At 44.4% G+C, this 21,297-nt stretch overlaps 1 protein-coding gene across 1 annotated transcript in view; it reads left to right on the forward strand.

Annotated features, from left to right (window-relative positions):
• The window catches only part of LOC120022376, a 58,580-nt gene that overhangs the window by 24,641 nt on the left and 12,642 nt on the right, over nucleotides 1-21,297 (forward strand). The window contains exons 3-4 of the mRNA XM_038966268.1: nucleotides 7,094-7,290; nucleotides 14,754-14,883. Of these exons, the coding sequence (XP_038822196.1) occupies nucleotides 7,094-7,290; nucleotides 14,754-14,883 (327 nt within the window). The remainder of the gene's footprint in view (nucleotides 1-7,093; nucleotides 7,291-14,753; nucleotides 14,884-21,297) is intronic.

Genomic DNA, 21,297 nt, shown 5'->3' on the forward strand with positions numbered 1-21,297 from the left:
AGACACGGCGATTCAGACAGCTAGCGGGCCGGGGCTAGCAAGCTAGCAGAAGGGCCTTATAGGTCCGTCGCAACGGAAGAAGTCTGTTGTATCCTCCTCGTACGGTTCCGTCGGCAGACCAGCCGTGATGGATTTGTAGGGTTCCGTGTGGTATAGGTGCCCAGTCCAATTGGCAAAATAGGTATAGTGGCCCAAGAAATTTGCCGATGGACCTATTCAGCTAACAGTCCGATATGCTCTAGACAGCTAGCGGGCCGCGGCTAGCAGATGGGCATTCAGGGAACGTCGCGACGGAGGGGCCTGTTTCAAAAAGAACCCTCGGGCAGATTACATCGGTAGTCCAGTCGTGATAGATTAGCAGGGCTTCTTGTAGTAAAAGGGGTCCAGGCTAATTGACAAAATAGGTATTGTAGCCCAAGGAGTGGCTGATGGACCTCTTCAGCTAGCCGAGAGATGGGCCTAGCATGGGCTAGCTCCAGGCTAATTGGTGCTTGCTTCGGGACAGAGACGTTAGCCAGGAGTAGCAACTCGGATTGCAGCTAGCTAGCTGCGATGATCCAGGTGAGAAGGTTCAGAGCTTGCGGTAGGAATCCGGGGATATTGAGAGAAAATAAGTCCGGTATGCTCTGGTTTGAATCGCGTTGTGCAAACTGGCGAGGGATTTCCGAGCTAGAGGTTAGCTGATGACCACTACCAGTGATTAGCTGACTACTATCTAGGAGCTAGTTAGCTGGCTAGCTTCTGTTGGGGGATTCTGGTTCAAAAGTAAAGAAAAATACTTTTAAAAATTGCAGATCCATACCACATTGATTGAGGCGAGTTGCAGGAGAGTATATTAAAGTTGAGGTTTAGGAAAAATATGAAAAGATTTGCGAATAAAAAAGATATAAAAGATATATACACGGGACAAGACGAGGAAAAAGAAGTCTGACTCCTACGCCATCTTGGAACAAAACTGCAGTCTGGACCCCAGTTCTAGGAGATGGTCATGGTCACGTAACGTGGTCATGGAAAACTCCTGGCCATAGACATGACCTAATGTAATCTATCAAAAATATACATAAGGAATATAAGGCTGATTTTAGTCAGGTGCCCAGTGATCCAGTAGAGTCCTGTTACTTACACAAACACTGAGGGGGAGCAGAAGGGTGTGAACTCATTGACATCCAAAACGTTGACCGTGTGACACTGGCGGTAGTGGAGCGTTCCACTGCCACGCTGTAGGCTCTGACCAATAGAACACTGTGGACCAGGGCCATAGGATGCCACCTTTCCAACAAGTCAGTTCGTCAACTTTCTGCCCAGCTAGAGCTGCCCCGGTGAACTGTAAGTGCTGTTTTTGTAAAGTGGAAGTGTTTAGGAGCAACAATGGCTCATCCGCAAAGTGGTAGGCCACACTAGCTCACAGAATGGGACCAATGAGGGCTGTAGTGTGTAAAAATCATCTATCCTCAGTTGCAACAATCACTACCGAGTTCCAGACTGCCTCTGGAAGCAACTTAAGATCTGCTCTTTTAGTCTGCAAACGGTGTCAGTGGAGGAGGTGTTAAGCCTATTGAAGTCATTACCTGATGGTAAATCTACAGGTTATGGTCTTATGGGCAATTTTTTGCTTTGCTGTGCTGCTCCCCAGATTGCAGTTCCACTGAGATACATATTTAATTGGTCACTGGAAAAGGGGATGTTTGCAAAGGATGCGAAACTGTGTCCTATTCCGAAAGACTGCAAAGAACCCATTACTCCTGCCAATAGTCGACCAATTAGTCTACTCCCTATACTCAGTAAGATATTGGAGGTTATTGTGAGTAGACAAATGTGGGAGTACATGGAAGAATGATCTGATTACAGCCAATCAGCATGCGTATCGCAAAAACCATTCCACTACCACTGCATTGGTTGACATGACTGACCAGTGGCTCAATGCTATGGATAATAGCAAGTTTGTGGGTGTACTATTTTTAGATTTCAGTGCAGCATTTGATTTAGTGGATCATGAAATAATTTAGACAAAATTAATGCATTATGGTTTTAAGGAGGTAGCATTGAATTGGGTACAGTCATATCTAACTGATAGGAAACAGTCCACCTATATCAATGGTTCATTTTCTTCCCTTCCTGTTAAACTGTGGAATACCGCAGGGCAGCTGCCTTGGGCCACTTCTTTATTTAATATATACCAACGACCTTCCCTATGCCTTAGTTGAACCTCAAGCTACTATATTTGCAGATGATACTACAATTTATGCAGCAAGACAATCGGTTCAACAGGTACAGCAAGCTTTACAAGGAGATTTGGAGAATATCAGGGAGTGGGTTTGCCAAAACAAACTTGTTTTAAACACCAAGAAAACCAGAGTTATGTTGGTCTGTTCAACTAGGAAAAGGCCAAAACAGCATGGGATACAATTAAGTATGGGAGGAGTACAAATTGAAGAAGTGGCAGAAACCAAACTATTGGGAGTGCAGCTAGACAACTGCTTATCATGGTCGTCTCAAATAACTCATCTATGTAAAAAAATATGTATATATTAAAACAGCATGCATAATCAGAAGGATAGCTAAATATTTACCAGGAAAAATTATTCAGCAAATAACACAAGCATTAATTGAGAGTCAGGTGAACTACTGTTCTGTGGTCTGGGGAAATGCATCATCAAGAAGTGTTTTAAGGTGGAGATATGGTTCTTCTGTTGCAGTCATGCGCAGTGTTCTTGGTTGGTCATCAATCGACAAGATAATTGAAAAAAACATGCTTATTTTATTTCATAATATACATCATTTAAAACGGCCAAGTTCTATTCACAACGGTATTCAGTTGGTAAGAGACAGACATTCCATAAATACTAGGAATAGATTGTCCACCATCTATGCGTTGTCCAGACAGAAAAGAGAAATAGGCAAAATAACATTTCGATTTAGAGCAATAAAGAAATGGAATAAATTAACTGAGCAAATTAGAAACCTTTCAATATATAAATGTAAACATTATTTTAAAACGATTTACATATAATACACTGCTCAAAAAAATAAAGGGAACACTTAAACAACACAATGTAACTCCGTGGAGAACGTTCTGCTGCCTGCAACATCCTCCAGCATGACCGGTTTGGCGGTGGGTCAGTCATGGTGTGGGGTGGCATTTCTTTGTGGGGCCGCACAGCCCTCCATGTGCTCGCCAGAGGTAGCCTGACTGCCATTAGGTACCGAGATGAGATCCTCAGACCCCTTGTGAGACCATATGCTGGTGCGGTTGGCCCTGGGTTCCTCCTAATGCAAGACAATGCTAGACCTCATGTGGCTGGAGTGTGTCAGCAGTTCCTGCAAGAGGAAGGCATTGATGCTATGGACTGGCTCGCCCGTTCCCCAGACCTGAATCCAATTGAGCACATCTGGGACATCATGTCTCGCTCCATCCACCAAAGCCACGTTGCACCACAGACTGTCCAGGAGTTGGCGGATGCTTTAGTCAAGGTCTGGGAGGAGATCCCTCAGGAGACCATCCGCCACCTCATCAGGAGCATGCCCAGGCGTTGTAGGGAGGTCATACAGGCACGTGGAGGCCACACACACTACTGAGCCTCATTTTGACTTGTTTTAAGGACATTACATCAAAGTTGGATCAGCCTGTAGTGTGGTTTTCCACTTTAATTTTGAGTGTGACTCCAAATCCAGACCTCCATGGGTTGATACATTTGATTTCCATTGATAATTTTTGTGTGATTTTGTTGTCAGCACATTCAACTATGTAAAGAAAAAAGTATTTAATAAGAATATTTCATTCATTCAGATCTAGGATGTGTTATTTTAGTGTTCCCTTTATTTTTTTGAGCAGTGTATATAGAAATGTTGTGGGACTATAGTAGATGAAGAATCAATATTTTTTAGATTGAGTATTTATTGGGTCATTATGTTAGTATATTATGTATGTTTGTAATAGTGGGTTATATGTGAAAATGTGTTTGTATTATAAATTGTATTTGAATGTTTAAGGAAGATTAGTCCAATTAAGGACTCTTGGAAGATTAGTCCAAATGGGGACTAAAAGAGATCCAAATCAAATCAAGCACAGGAACTGTCTGTTGTGATCTTCATGAAATTGGTTTCCATGGGGGAGCAGCCGCACAAAAGCCTAAGCTCACCATGCACAATGCCAAGCGTTGGCTGGAGTGGTGTAAAAGCTGGAAACGCGTCCTCTAGAGTGATGAATCACGCTTCGCCATCTGGCAGTCCGACGGATGAATCTGGGTTTGGCGGATGCCAGGAGAACGCTACCTGCCCCAATGCTAGTGCCAACTGTAAAGTTTGGTGGAGGAGGAATAATGGTCTGGAGCTGTTTTTTCATGGTTCGGGCTAGGTCCCTTAGTTCCAGTGAAGGGATATCAATGCTACAGCATACAATGACATTCTAGACAATTCTGTGCTTCCAACTTTGAAGAAGACCCTTTCCTGTTTCAGCATGACAATGCCCCTGTGCACAAAGTGAGGTCCATACAGAAATTGTTTGTCGATCAGTGTGGAAGAACTTGACTGGCCTGCACCGAGCCCTGATCTAAACTTGGAAAGCCGACTGCGAGCCAGGCCTAATCACCCAACATCAGTGCCCGACCTCACTAATGCTCTTGTGGCTGAATGGAAGCAAGTCCCTGCAGCAATGTTCCAACATCTAGCCTTCCCAGAAGAGTAGAGGCTGTTATAGCAGCAAATGGGAGACTAACTCCATATTAATGCTCATGATTCTGGAATGAGATGTTCGACGAGCAGGTGTCCACATACTTTTGGTTGTGTGTGTGTGCGCGTGTGTGTGTGATCTCTCACACTATTCAATTTGTGCAAAAAAAGCATTTGGACATTTTGGAACTATAAAAACGGTTTTAAGTTAAGGCCAAAGGAGACCGTGTGTTGAGCCTGTGGATCCAGAAAGATTCCCTTTTGAAGATGGGTTTCAGCTGTGGGTCAGTATCAATAATGTCCCAGTGCTGCCTGATAATGTCCTTTTTTTAAATGCCTTTCCCGATGGTGAGTATTCTGCTTTTTCTATTACTTTTGGTTGAAGGCTTTCCAAGTGTGTTAGCCCTTCAAAACAATCATTTGCATGTTTTATCCAATTTGTGGTTTGTAGCCCTCTTCCTTTTGTGAGGTCCGTGGTCGGTTTCTGGTAAGAAACATCAGAGCTGCGTATTCTTCTGATGCGGCTGAATCGACTAACAGTGAGACTTTTTAAATAAGTGGGACGTGGCTGGAAGCTGTCACCTCTTGAGGGTGGTTTCCTATAGAGATCTGTAGAGGGAGGGTTTTGTCCTTAATAAAACTGATTTTGTGATAGGGCGTAGTTAATGGTGAAACGAAGGTGCTCATTCATAGTTTAGATAGGCATGGAATTCCAATAGTTCTTCTTGGGTCCCTGTATAGATCCGGAGAATATCTCTGAATTAGGAGAATATTGGGGATAAAGGGGTTAAGGTCTGGATTCAGCACCATCTTTTTTTCCAAACTTTGGTTAGAATAATTAGGTGCCATTGTGCTCCCCGTCGCTGTCCCTTTGGTCTGGAAGAAAAAGTCAGTTCCACCAAGTCCACAATACAATTGGCACGTTCATTGAGGAAGAACCTGAGGGCCTCTACGGCCACCCTGGTGGGGGATGTTTAGTATACAGACTGGTAACATCAAAAGTACACAGAATAGAATGTTCTGGTATATGGCCCACATATTTCAGGAGATGAATCAAATCAATAGTCTCTGGTATACGTGGGGAGAGCGATCACCCAGGGTTTCACTATATGGTCTACAAAGGTAGAGATATTCTCTTTCAGAGATCCGTTACTACTCACAATGGGCCTGCCTGGTATAGGTGGCATCATGCTCTTGTGAATTTGGGGGGAGAGTGTACATGACCGGTGTGGTTGGGCAGTCAACTTTCATATACTCATATTCTGTCTTTGTAATTTTCAGCACTGCGTTCTCAGAATGGACCGTCTCCTAAAGTTGATTCAGCTGTGGGATCGGGGCACCACCAGTACAGAGCTTGCTCAGGAATGGCAGCAGGCAGGTGTGAGTGCATCTGCACGCACAGTGAGGCGAAGACTTTTGGAGGATGGCCTCGTGTCAAGAAGGGCAGTAAAGAAGCCAATTCTCTCCAGGAAAAACATCAGGGACAGACTGATATTCTGCAAAAGGTACAGGGATTGGACTGCTGAGGACTGGGGTAAAGTAATTTGCTCTGATGAATCCTCTTTGCGATTGTTTGGGGCATCCGGAAAAAGCTTGTCTGGAGAAGACAAGGTGAGCGCTACCATTCAGTCCTGTGTCATGCCAACAGTAAAGCATCCTGAGACCATTCATGTGTGGGGTTGCTTCTCAGCCAAGGGAGTGGGCTCACTCACAATTTTGCCTAAGAACACAGCCATGAATTAAGAAGGGTACCAACACATCCTCAGAGAGCAACTTCTCCCAACCGTCCAGGAACAGTTTGGTGACGAACAATGCCTTTTCCAGCATGATGGAGCACCTTTCCATAAGGCAAAAGTGATAACTAAGTGGCTCGGGGAACAAAACATCGATATTTTGGGTTTATGGCCAGGAAACTCCCCAGACCTTAATACCATTGAGAACTTGTGGTCAATCCTCAAGAGACGGGTAGACAAACAAAACCCCACAAATTCTGACAAACTCCAAGCATTGATTATGCAAGAATGGGCTGCCATCAGTCAGAATGTGGCCCAGAAGTTAATTGACAGCATGCCAGGGCGGATTGCAGAGGTCTTGAAAAAGAAGGGTCAACACTGCAAATATTGACTCTTTGCATCAACTTCATGTAATTGTCAATAAAAGCCTTCGACATTTATGAAATGCTTGTAATTATTATTCAGTATTCCATAGTAACATCTGACAAACATATCTAAAGACACTGAAGCAGCAAACTTTGTGGAAATTCATATTTGTGTCATTCTCAAAACTTTTGGCCACGACTGTACACTTACCAAGTAGCAAGATGATGGTTGGTTCACAGACACACATCTATACTGTACACATTGGTGTCCTATAGTTTATTTAACCTTGTGTTCGTCCCCTCCCTCCCTCTTATCTCTCCCTGCAGCTGTCCACTGCAACCTGAGCCAGAATGGGATGGACCACCAGATGTGCCCGGACGATGTGACCTCTCACCTGGAGGAGGAGCCTCTGGACCAGGGCGCCATGCTGGACGACGACAGCCCCACCTATCAGGACGTGAGCCCCGGGTACCAGCGCCGCTCACCGCCCCAGCGCTCCGTCTCCGAGTCAGAACTCTCACGTGTAAGAACGGGGACTTCAATGCCGTCTTCATCAACCCAGTCCTCGGGACCCACTAGCCGTTACATATATTTAACGTATCCTAAATCCAGCACACCTGGTTCAAATAAAAAAACGCTTGCTGATTAGTTGACTAGTTTTCAGGTGTGCATGGTGTTGGAGAACATTAAATGTATGGTACGGCTGGTGTGACCCGAGGACTGGGTTGCGAAAGGCTGCTCTAACAAATGTCAGGATGGGTACCAGGCTGGGGTGACCACTCACCATAATCATTGGTCTGTAACAGATTTGTAGGTGCATTTTGGGATATTAGTAACGCGTCCCATCTTTCGCTGTACCTTGCTAATTTTCAAGGAATTTCAGATCTGTAATTCAAACAGACAATCTTGAATTCAGTAATTACTTACTTACTACACTTTCTGGCACCTAACCATTGCTTGATCCATTAAGTAAATACACAACTTTTCAAATGAACTCCCTTGACAGCCCTTATTCAATGTTTCCTGAGAATGACTTGTTTAGATTAAAGGTTGTCGTCAGTGGAGAATTTATTTTATTTCCTCTCTAAAAATGGCATCCTGTCGAGACAACGGATCTGACATTTCCTCCTTTTTCTGCCTCTTGTCTCTGAAGGGAGATGAGAAAGAAAATGACAGAGATAATTATCTGTCAATCTGACTGCCTGGAACTGCTTTCACCCAGACAATATGTCCTCTAAGAAGCCCTACGTAGCTACGCCTTTGAAATGTAGAGGAACAACTAGGCTTGGGCAGATTTTAATGTTGTCATTCCATCCTTCTCTTATCCCGGGATTTAGTGAAAACGAACATGAACTTAAATTGCGAAGACAGGCAAATCCAGCTCATAAAGTTATACAAGCATAGCTAGTAGCTACCGAATGTCATTTCCGGTGAGTGTGGACATTTACAAGCAAAAGTGAAGGAGAGAAGTTGTGCAACTGAACAAAGTTGTGATGCATGTTTTTCTGATGGAAGAGTAGCATGAGAACTCGAGTAGGAAGCACGGGGAGAAAATGGCAGCTGTGCAGAACTCATCCAGAGCTCTCTGACGTCTGGCAGAAAGCCATTCTAAGATATCTGATGGCAAACATTGTAGTAGTGAATTGCATACACGTGTAACTTCATCTCCTCATGTGCGCCGTACAACAGAGACTCACTATAGACATCTATACACTCCCGTTGTGCGATTTACTGACAAACGCGTGACCGGCTCAACTGTTCTGGGGGAACTACGGTAAGCTTCATAATGTGACAGGTGACATGAAGAACGCACTCTGCTTTATCTCCTAATGTATTGCACAAGTTGACTGCAGGTATTAACTTAAAGTAGCTACAAATATTCACATTTTATTGAAAAATGTCAAATATTGAAAAACCGTCCGGTGGCTTTTTCCAAATACCCTGGTAAACGGTATAAAGCATAAGCCTACGAACAACTAGGATGTTTTTTATGGTCTCACTGCGTGGTATAGGCCTATGTTCCTACAGTATAAGAGTGTGATAAACCACCATGTAGGTTCATTTCAAAAAGAATGTAATGACGGCATGGAATCCTATTCAAAAATCTGTGGATGGGGGGCCTCCCGAGTGGCGCAGCGGTCTAAGGTACTGCTTCACAGTGCTAGAGACGTCACTACAGACCTGGGTTCAATCACAACTGGCCGTGATCAGGAGTCCCATAGGGCGGCGCACAATTGGCCCAGCATCGTCCGGGTTAGGGGGGAGGCTTTACTTGGCTCATCACTCTCTAGCAACTCCTAGTGGCGGGCCGTGCGTCTGCAGGCTGACGTAAGTCATCACATGAACGGTGTTTCCTCCGACACATGCGGCTGGCTTCCGGGATAAGCATGACTCTACCTTCATCTCCTGAGTCAGCTGGGGAGTTGCAGCAATGAGACAAGATCGAAATTGGGGCGAAATACCCCCAAAAAGTGTAAAAAGACATACAAAATCTGTGGACGTTATGTTACCTTACTTCGTAGGGAATCAGTCAACTCTTCACATGTAGCATAAAGTACAACATGTCTTAATCACGAACTGTATTTTCAACCATGCGCATTGTACAGTATCTGCCATTTGAGTTCATGACTTTGATACCCTTTTAACACTACTGAGCCAAACCAACTCGAGCCAAGCTGCACTGTTCTGGCCAGGCTACACATTCCCCTAGTTGCTGGAACATGTTTGAAAGGACAATAAGAAAAGAAAACGTCGAAGTCATCACAGTACGGTGCAGTTCTGCCTATAGAGGAACTCTGTGGCTAAGCAACGGCATCAGCTGAAAGCATGACCTGGTGGAGCATGGTGCCTTCAACGCCAGGATAATGGGTTCGATGCCTGGGACCACCCACCCATAAAACATATTCACGCATGACTAAGTCACTTTGGATAACAGCATTTTCTAAACGCCATATATGATTATGGAAAATCAAGAAACCCTACAGATAATATCATGCCCAAAGCAATATCTTACTTTGTCTACACACACTAGCTCCTATTGCCCTGCTGTGTAATGGACCCATATTGACTTCCCGAGGTCAGGGAATTAAAAGCCAGCGTTGTGTATGCACGTTCTTTTGATGTGGCCAAATGAAGTCGGTCTTCACACTGCTTGTAAATCAAATTTCTCAACCTGGAGGCGTCTTTTTAAAGAAAGCGGTTATTAATTTACTCAGAATAGCGTGTTATTTCTCCCTCCCAGCCCGGCCTGCCGTCCACATAGAGACAGCCTAACCTGCCTTATCCCCGCAACGTAATGGAATAATTAGCTAATTTTCTTTTCCTTTGAGCTTTGGGAGAGAGCGAAATAATAAAAGGAGAGAAACAGCGGGCCCAGGCAACGCCTGCTGCAACGCTGGACTAGTTAATTAAGTGAGCTACGAAGGAGATGGGGCGACAACAACACTGGAGCTCGATGTCTCAAATAACCACTCAGTCAGTGTGACGCTAATGGCTATACCCTCTCAACAGTGAGGAAATGTATTGGAATGATGGAATGATGCAGTGTGGCCATTTATTCGCTAGATGGCGGTGTATGTTTGTGAATGCCAGAGCTGTATAGTGTACTAACTAGGCTACACAGTGGTGGAGGAGCTCCTTGAATGCCTTTACATTCGTGTAATAATGGTGTTACTTTAAATGAATGTAAGTAATTAATTAACTATCGGTAAGGCTTTTAGTATCAATATTAAGTATCCAATTAATTACACCTGGTAGTAGTCTGTGTTGCTGTAGGTTTCATTTTGTTTCGTTTTCATGGCTTTGGGGACTGACATCCTTAAAGTGTTTGTGTTTTTGAAGTTGTCCTTGCTCTGTTGCTAAGGTAACATGTGAAATACATGAACTGCGTAGTGCGTTAAATTATGCCAAGGACAGATTGACTGGGTTTTTTTGTGTGTGTTTACGAGCTTGTGCACGCAGACATATTCTCAATTTCTCACTTAGAAATATAGCTGGCTTTTTCTCGCTCTGCACACCGGCGCTTGTCACTCAAATCTCTAATTGGCCCAGAGTCTCATGAAGTTCTGTGGATGATTTCCCTTTGTTTCTCCGTCTCTCTCTCTCTCTCTCTCTCACTCACTCACTCACTCACTCAGCCTCACCCAATGTTAAAGTCCCAGAAACACTGCTCTGTGTTACATTACAGTACTATGAAATACGTGGATGGCTATTGATTCAGGAACTGTTGCAGTTCCCCCTCCAACCCCAGCGAGCTCACCCTGTGCGGTGAACATTATACACACTCACTGCTGAGCAGTAGAGTGAGCAAAGCCAAGCCCTCTCTCTTGGATGACATACAGTACCAGTCTAAAGTTTGGACACACCTACTCATTCAAGGGTTTTTCTTTATTTTACTACATTGTAGAATAAAAGTGAAGACATCAGAACTATGAAATAACACATGGAATCATGTAGTAACCAAACAAGTTTTAAATCAAAATGTGTTTTAGATTCTTCAAAGTAGCCACCCTTTGCCTTGATGACAGCTTTGCACACTCTTGGCATTCTCTCAACCATCTTCACCTGGAATGCTTTTCCAACAGTCTTGAAGGAGTTCCCACATATGCTGAGCACTTGGTATATGCTGATCCATTCAGTCTGCAGTCCAACTCATCCCAAACCATCTCAATTGGGTTGAGGTTGGGTGATTGTGGAGGAGAGGTCATTTGATGCAGCGCTCCATCACTCTCCTTGGTCAAATATCCCTTACACTGCCTGGATGTGTATTTTGGGTCATTGTCCTGTTGAAAAACAAAAGCTAGTCCCACTAAGCGCAAACCAGATGGGATGGCGTATCGTTGCAGAATGCTGTGGTCACCTACTCTGTCTCACAAAGGCACGGCGGTTGGAACTAGAAATCTCAAATTTGGACATATTTCCACCGGTCTAATGTCCATTGCTCGTGTTTCTTGGCCCAAGCAAGTCTCTTCTTCTTGTTGGTGTCCTTTTTAGTAGGGGTTTCTTTGCAGCAATTCAACCATGAAGGCCTGATTCACGAGGTCTCCTCTGAACAGTTGATGTTGAGATGTGTCTGTTACTTGAACTCTGTGAAGCATTTATTTAAACTGCAATTTCTGAGGCTGGTAACTCTAATGAACTTATCCTCTGCAGCAGAGGTAACTCTGGGTCTTCCTTTCCTGTGGCGGTCCTCATGAGAGCCAGTTTCATCATAGCGCTTGATGGTTTTTGCGACAGCACTTGAAGAAACTTTGGAAGTTCTTGAAATGTTACTTATTGAATGACCTTTATGTCTTAAAGTAATGTCGGACTGTCATTTCTCTTTACTTATTTGAGCTGTTCTTGCCCTAATATTGACTTGGTCTTTTACCAAATAGGGCTATTGTCTGTATACCACCTCTACCTTGTCACAACACAACTGATTGGCTCAAACGCATTAAGAAGGAAAGAAATTCCACAAAGTAACTTTTAACAAGGCAGACCTGTTAATTGAAATGCATTCCAGAGGACTACCTCATGAAGCTGGTTGAGAGAATGCCAAGAGTGTGCTAAACTGTCATTTAAAAAAATAATGTTTAGGTTAATACATGATTCCATATGTGTAATTTCATAGTTTTGATGTCTTCACTATTATTCTACAATGTAGAAAATAGTCCAAATTAAAGAAAAACCCTTGAATGAGTAGGTGTCCAATGTTTTGACTGGTACTGTAGGTCCCATTTATGCTTTACGAAAACCAAACACTGCATTCCACAGTAAGAACCTTATACCAACGGTCAAGCATGGTGTGGGAGTGTGATGGTTTGGGGATGCTTTGCTGCCCCTGGACCTGGATGACTTGCCTTAGAGATTACTTCCTTCTATTATCTGAGAATTCCACAGGAGAGTGTCAGGCCAGTCGTCTGTGAGCTGAAGCTGAAGCGCAGCTAGGGTCATGCAGCAAGACAATGATCCAAAACAGACAATCAAGTCTACATTTGAAGTTATGGAATGGCCTAGTCAAAGTCCAGACCGAATCCCAATTGAGATGTTGTGGCAGGACATGAAACGAGCAGTTCATGCCTGATAAAACCCACAAATGTCGCTGCGTTTAAAAGCAGTTCTGCACGGAAGAGTGGGTCAAAATTCCTCCACAGCGACTTGAGAGACTGATCAACAACTACAGGAAGCGTTTGGTTGGAGTCAGTGCCTTAAAGTATTTGCCCCCATTCTAAATTCTCTAAATTAGATAGAAGGGAACCTGAGTGAACAAATAACAATTACATACTCATTTAATTTCATTTATTTCATAAACAAAAGTTATGCAACACCAACAGTAATGCCCCCGTGTGAAAGTAATTTCCACTTTACACTCTAACTGGTTGTGCCACCTTTAGTTGCAATGACTCCGACCAAATGCTTCCTGAAGGTGGCACAACCAGTTATTGAGTGTAAAGTGGAAATTACTTTTTCAACAGGGGCGTGCGTTACTGTTGGTGTTGCACAACTTTTGTTTATGAAATAAATGAAATTAAATCAGTATGTGATATTTGTTCACTCCGGTTCCCTTCTATCTAATTTTAGGTTTGCGTTGAAGATCTGACATTCAGTATAAAAAATATATATATATGCGAAAGTCGAGAATTTAGAATGAGGGCAAATACTTTTTCACAGCACTGACTCCCAACCAAATGCTTCCTGTGGTTGTTGATCGGCCGCACACAAACACACACGCCTTCTTTCTTTCTCTCCCCTTTCCTCCCTACTTTCCTCCCTCCCTCCCCTTTCCTCCGTACTGGCTCATCGTAGTGTTTCTGGCTAAGCCATCCAGAACTACACTAGCTCATTCGCCGTACTGTACTGTACCATGCGCCCCAGGCTGCTAGTCAGGGTTAATTGGTGTCGAGCTGAGCTGTATTTAATGGTTAACGTGGGTTGTTGTTGCAACGCCATCTTCCCCTCAGCGGAGGTCTCTTGTCTCTTCCGTCTCTGCAGATTTGGTGTCTCTGTGGCCTGCCAAAGCAGTCACGTCGGTCGTCTGTACTCTAACTATGCTTGGCACTGGGAGAAGGACAGTCTCTCTGTATCTCTCTCTCTCTGTCTCGTCAGTCAGGTAGAGATAGAGACACAAAGGGGAATGCGGTGGGTACTGTTATGCTGGCCTAGCCGAGGTGGAGGCATGTTCTATTGCTATGCTGCACCACACAGCGAGCCGCTGCTGACTGGAGTGGGAGGGAAATGGGAGGAAGGGGGTGGATGTGAAATTTTAACCACCTCTCTCGGTGGGTAATTTGAGTCGCCCCTCAATCAAAAGGAAGGGACGCCAGCACTTTCGCTACAGTGGCGGCTTGTTCAGCGGGACGCACACTGAATGCCTGAGGGATTAGGCAACATATGAACTACCAACCTGGCTGCATGTTGTTGTCTGTCAAAGGATTTATAGTGTGTCCCATTTGGTCTGATGAATAGTGCTGTACAATGATTCCATTAGTGCTTCTTGTGTAACATGCATATCCGCGTATTACCATATCTGTAGACATTGCTATATCATTGGTAAGGGAAAGGGGGATACCTAGTCAGTTGTACAACTGAATGCATTCAACTGAAATGTGTCCTCCGCATTTAACACAACCCCTCCGAATACTGGCATGTACTGTGTAATTTCTAACCCTCTGAAGACTGGCATGTACTGTGTGATTTCTAACCCTCTGAAGACTGGCATGTACTGTGTAATTTCTAACCCTCTGAAGACTGGCATGTACTGTGTAATTTCTAACCCTAAGGCCTGCATGGTGTATATGCTAGCTTTTCTTGTGTATTGCTGTCGATTTTACTGACCTGCAGATCTAGTCTTAGGAACTGTGCCATCCGGATTATACAGATGGCCATGTTATCTGCATTGGTTGATATTGTTTGTGTGTGCACTGTATATGTACAGTCTGTGTTAGTACTGTATGTGCCGTCTATTTTGCACCTACAAGTCATCTGTTGTCTTTCCCCTCCATACAGTCGGGGAACGTAAAGCTGTCCAAGCCGGTGGCCCTGTGGACCCAGCAGGACGTGTGCAAGTGGCTGAAGAAGCACTGCCCCAAGCAGCACCAGATCTACAGCGACTCCTTCAAGCAGCATGACATCACAGGTGCGCCCGCCACAGCCTGAGTCTGTCTGTCTCGTCGCGTTTACTGTTGCCATCGTCGCCGTGTCAATCATCCCCCTAACGAGCCCCTCCAAGGTCACACCCGCCAACGACCCGCCTGCCGCATAGCGACGAAGGCTAATTGCCACGCACTCAACCTCTCGGAGCACGACTGATTACATTAGAATGTTTATTTGCAGCTCGCCGTGACTGGCGAAATTGAGCACTTCACCCATAATGCACTTAGGCCGTGAGGAAACCGAGGTCGCTGGGGTTAAGGGCTCAACCGGAGCACACGGCAGCGGCGTTCCATTAAGGGGTAGAAAATGCTAGCTGAAAAATGGTACTTTCCATTAAGATTAGTAGGAGCTGGCTACATACACTTATCCCATGTCAGTAACATGTACATAAACAAATGAAATAGCAAATGATGCACTATGTAATGAATAAAGAAAAGGGCCCATTTCATCCATCTCATTTTGCTCATGAGAACCATCACCACGAGTTTGGCTAAATTCAAACTTCCTTGGCGATAAACTTAGATTTTTAAATATTAGATCATCTTAGCACGTTGTCTCCAAATATGCATTTCCTCATTTAGCCCGCCGATAATGAAACAAGCACATGACCTAAGATGTTGTCTCACAATTAGTGTAATGACCTGCAGTTGTGGGATGTTTTTGTCTCAGGATCAGAGGAGTGGATAAGGGGTTAACCACTGGCCCAATTAGCGATAACGATATGCACAAAACACGCTAGTAATTCCCCTCGTCATCCCGACCAGCATGAATTAACAGACTGCAATTAAAACAGGCCAGGCCATACCAATCGGGCTCGCAATGCAATTTGCATCCCAATCATGCAGAAATATCGTGCATAATTTTTTCACTAGATTAGATTTAACTAGAGCAAGCAAATCATGAGGAATGTAGTATTGTGCTTGAGAACCACACTGTGTAAACAAACTAGTCGAATAGGAATAAGTACTGTGTACACAAAACACAACTAGAAAGATCTATTGAGTCCCACTGGCCGGGCAAATTGAGTTGGAAATGCTGTGTGTGTGGTTCGTTTCTGGTCTGATTAGGAGAAGGCCCTTTGTTTGATAGGACTCACTTTTGCCACGGTATCTATGGTAACAGAGTAGTAAGATAATATTTCAACAGTCAGAGAGAACCCAACGCTCTTGTAGGAAGTCAATACTACCAATTTCATTGGTCTTGGCCCACTGGTCATCCTTTCAGAAGTAGCAAATCAATACAGGGCACCGTATCCAAATCATAACTCTGACACGTCCCTTGTTTATGTCCTAGCTCTGACAGTGCAAGATATTTTACATCTCCGGGCTTTGCAGCAGCACTGCGTTTTCACTTCTTTGAACGACTTCAATATGCAGCCGTCGGTCGCCATCCCCTGCCAGCAACGTCGAGCGGCAGCCAAAGTCAAAATCAATGTTTCCCATCCGAGCGCCTCGATTGCCAAGATCCCCCCCCCCCCCCCTCTCTCGACGCTCCCGAAAGACCGCCTCCGAGTTTGACATTAACACCGAGCTGTCATTTTTAAAATGCATTAAAGCATATTAAGGTGTAATTAGATATTAGTCCCCTAATCTTGTGTAATTACAAAGACTGAGTCGTGGCAGCGAGCAAACAGCGTAGTGTGGTAAATGAGTTTAGTACACATTTACTGATAGCGTAAGTGTAATTAGCGGAGAGGTGCACAAACATATGTAATCAGAAGAGGGAAGTGAAGGGGTTGCCGTCGATTGAATCGCACTCCCCTGTCATGGAGCGGTGCATTGAATGAATTAGAACATGGTGATCCAATGGCCGCCCACTCCAGACAGATAAAGAAAGGAATTGGATTAGATATGAGACAGTTGGACTGTGTATCCCCAAATGGCACCCTATTCCATATGTAGTGCACTACTTTTGACCTATAGGGGCCCATATGGCTCTGGACAGAAGTAGTACACTATGTGGCAGGTAGCCTAGTGGTTAGTGCGTTGGGCCAGTAACCGAAAGGTTGCGAGATCGAATCCCCAAGCTGACAAAGGTAAAAATCTGTCGTTCTGCCCCTGAACAAGGCAGTTTAACCCACTGTTCCGAGGCCGTCATTGTAAATAAGAATTTGTTCTTAATGTTCTTAACTGACTTGCCTAGTTAAATAAAGGTTAAATAAATTTGTAGGGAATAGAGTGCCATTTGCGACACACACTTGCAGTCAAAAATGTAAGAATCAAACAATCTAAAGTGACTGTAGGGAAATGGTGCCGTTTTTAACAGCGTTGGTTCTACTCCGTGGTTCACCTCCGTAAGAGCATACTGTAAGAAGGATAGTAGTCTTTTATTGTAATATCGAGTGTTTTGTTGTATCACCATGTGCTACTGGAAAAACCCTGACTGCTGCTTAACCCAGTTGAACACGTTGCCCACCGCTTATAAATGTTGTAAAACGTAAAAGTTAAAAGTTATACTACTCCCTCGGTCCATCTCTCCCTTTACAAATCACAGTGGCACATATTACACAGTGGCAACCTGTGAGACACCTACCCAGGCATGTTCAAATCACAGTCGGTGTAGGTTATGATGGGCTAGTGCTCATTCCTCAAGTGCTGTTTAGGACCCAATCAATGCAATGCAAATGGTCCGGGTGGCCATTTTGACTAATTGTTCAGCAGTCTTATGGCTTGGGGGTAGAAGCTATTAAGGAGCCTTTTGGACCTAGACTTGGCGCTCCGGTACCGCTTGCCGTGTGTTAGCAGAGAGAACAGTCTATGATTGACAATTACCCAGTAGAAGAGTCATTTAAATGGTGTTTTTCACCTTTCTCACAGCTCATCAAATATACATTTGCTACCCTGTGCGACACCTACCCAAGCACGTTCAAATCATAATCTACACAGACTGATTTGAACGTGCCTGGGTAGGTGTCGCACAGGGTAGAAAATATATACCCGTCTACTGGGCCATAGGCCTAAACAGCACTTGAGGAATGAGCACTAGCCCATCATAAACTACACCAATGTCTCTCCGAGGACTAGGCATTCAGGCTAAAGGCTACATGCTTATTATTGATGCTCAGCCTGCAAGCGGCTCCACTGTTGACCATTTTAGTAAGTTAATTGATAAACATGACACTACCTGAATATTCTCCTTAGAGGTCTTCACAGGTCCAAAAACGTTCACCCGTTCTCACCCGGAACCGATATGCATCAATAAAAATGAATATAGAGGCCCGTTTCAAATGGACCAAAGGACAACTAGATCCCTTCCGTATAGACCTGGTCGAATCCAGACCCGGTACGATCCGAGTGAGGGAAGCAGCAGAAAATGTTGTTTATTTTTAAAGCTACTTTATTAACCGGAGCTAGAGGGAGAGGGGGGCCACTCTAGCAGGTGCGGGAGGGTCCGTACTGTGAGCGAGTGACATGGGGAGCAGGGAGGATGGGAGGGGAGACAGAAACCAACCAACCAAGCCATCTCGCACTATAGCTGCCATAGCTAGGTTATTTATCATCAAATGTGATTACGTAGAACCGGTGTTGGATTGCATCAAACCGGGATACGCTAATTAAGCTAGGCTAACTGAGGCTGCAGTGCATGCGCTTTCTCATCCTACAACTCCATTCAGAATATTAAGTAGCAACCTGACTGTAGTAAAGGGCTTACATGTGTTACATATATATATACTGTATGTTACAGGAGAAGGTCAATTTGGGAAATATATACGTTCCACGTAACAAATTTGAAACAGGAAAGGAGCCAGCATGTTGGCTGTTGGTCGTTGTAGGCAATCAATTCCGTCATTTTAATTCCATTTTCCATTGATTACATATCTCCTAACTTTTGCCTCACGGTGCGAGGCTCTCTGACTGTAGCCTATTGCTGCTTTGAGGACTTATGATTGGCCAACCGCAAGCTACACACGCCACGTTCCACTCTCATGAAAAGCAAGAGCCGCATTATTAATGATACAATTTCTCCTTCGGATCTGTATGTCAGTTAAAATTACACATACCCACATACCTGTGACTATTAAATGAGATCTGACCCAAAGCTGTGACATTATTTTGAATTCTGGACCTGCTCGGGTCCTGGATCGGGTCTCTGGTATTTGGGTAGACGTGGATCCGTGAAAACCTCTAAATCTCCTAGCAAATTGTAACGACTCCCACCGAAGATGGCTCCCCTTCCTGTTCGGGTGGCGCTCGGCGGTCGTCGTCACCGGCCTACTAGCTGCTACTGACTTTTCCTCCCCCTCCCTTTTTTGTTGATTATTGACACCTGTTTGTGGTTAGGGTGATTTGTGGGGCTTTATTACCCAGCAGCCCGGCCTGCTGGGTGTGCGGGATTGTTGTCTGTACATTCTTGTGTGTCAGGGTACGTGTTCTTTGGTTTGTGTTTATTCGTGTTTCTCACTTTGTTTGTGGTGAAGCATTTGTTTTAGAGTAGCGTCGTTGTTTTCACCCGTGTGGAGAATTAAATTTGGAACGCTACTCTGAACTCTCTGTCTCCTGCGTTTGACTCCTTTCATCCACGACACCCCGGGCATTACACAAATGACCCATCTGGACAGCAGTCCTGTAAGAGAGACGGAGGCAATTGTCAGTTAGTCATCCCACTGATGAGGTGATTTTTCTTTTAAGTGGGCCTTGATTATGTCTTGACGATGGGTGGATTGCTTGATTATGAGGTTAGATTAATCCCAAGTGATCTTAAATGTAGAATTCTGAAGGATAAAATTGATCCTCAATGATTGTGAGAAAAACATTGTGAGTGATACTCCGACACAGTGGAACGAACGTATAGTAAGTGATCCAATTGTATCTGAGTGATCTGGAGAGCCACGATTTTGATCCTCTCACAAATCAAATACAATTTATTATATTGTTCCTCTGTGCTAGTTAATAAACAACGATTAGTGACCAGATACTGTAGCTGGGCAGTGACTCTGCATTAGCATCCTGCTGAGGTTGCAGTCTGTGCATCTGATTATCCCTCTGCTGCTGTGCTTGGCTTCATTCAGGAAGAGGGCTGCAGCCCATTGAGAATGATGCCCCTCTTTTCTCCAGTCAGAAATAACATTAGCATCTCATTTGGAAACGATCTCAGAGCATAGTCCATCTCATGGACATTTGGGAGCAGAGTTTTATTTAGAATATCGTGCCTAGGTTACTAAGAGTCACATCATGGTCACCATGTATTTGTAATGTGTGCCAGTAAGCCAAGTACTAGTAAAGGATGGTATACACAGCGTGTTGGGAATGTTAACTCTCATATTTACTTAGACAACAGTGGGCCACATTAAATCGGCTCGTGGGCCGGATCTGGCTCACAGACCACCAGTTTTAGACCATTATAGAATATTACGTTGATAAGGATGTATTGCTCATTGCATGAAAGGAATTATTGCATATGTGGAAGGTAACCAGAGACTCCTGAGACATTCAGTAGTCTATACCCACTTACACAGAAGACCCACACATGCAGCTGTGTCTGAAGGTTTTATCTAGGAGATCTACATTCTCCCCCTCTATCTCCAGCTCCAGCCAGCCCAGCTCGTACTGTCAAACACATGTATGTTTGCTGACTGGAGCCATTTGGAGAGAGTTGGGAAAGTGAGGTTAATTTGCTGCTTTTGTGCCCCTGTCCTCACCCTCTGAGCAGTAATTAGCATGGCTTTTGGTTCAAACGCAAAAAGGGACAGATCCCGCAGGGGTGCTTGTGTGTGTGTGTGTGTGTGTGTGTGTGTGTGTGTGTGTGTGTGTGTGTGTGTGTGTGTGTGTGTGTGTGTGTGTGTGTGTGTGTGTGTGTGTGTGTGTGTGTGTGTGTGTGTGTGTGTGTGTGTGTGTGTGTGTGTGTGTGTGTGTGTGTGTGTACTCTAAGCACCATTCATCAAATGCGGTGGTTGACTGTGCCAGGCCATAGATTAATCTGCCAGCAGCCCCACACGGAGGGAGGTCTGCACTCCCCCTGGTCATTAATCTAACTCCTGGTCCGTGGGGTGTGTGTGTGTGTGTGTACTGCTGTAGGTTTGTATATGTAGATTTATGAATATGCTGACTTTAATGTATATTACAGTGTCTGTACCTTTTATAGCGGGGAGTAGTCATTTTCAATAGTAACTCATATTTGGATGAGGAGGAGGCAGTGCCTCATTCCCAGGCAGGTTTGGGGTAATGATATAGAGGGGCGGACAGTGAGAGAGGGCAGAGCTAACACCGCCAGCCAACAGGCTACAGGGGTAATGATATAGAAGGGCGGACAGGCTACTGGAGAGTGGGAAGAGTGGGAGTGAAATTTAAATCCAATCAATATTGTGCAACTGAAGAGGCAGAAGTGGCTTAAATCATTTTCTCTGTCAATTGGCCAAAGATAAGTGGATACAGGAGATGAAGTAAAAAGGGAGCTTTGT

Source organism: Salvelinus namaycush, chromosome 27 (assembly GCF_016432855.1).
Source record: "Salvelinus namaycush isolate Seneca chromosome 27, SaNama_1.0, whole genome shotgun sequence".
Taxonomy (NCBI): Eukaryota; Metazoa; Chordata; class Actinopteri; order Salmoniformes; family Salmonidae; genus Salvelinus; species Salvelinus namaycush.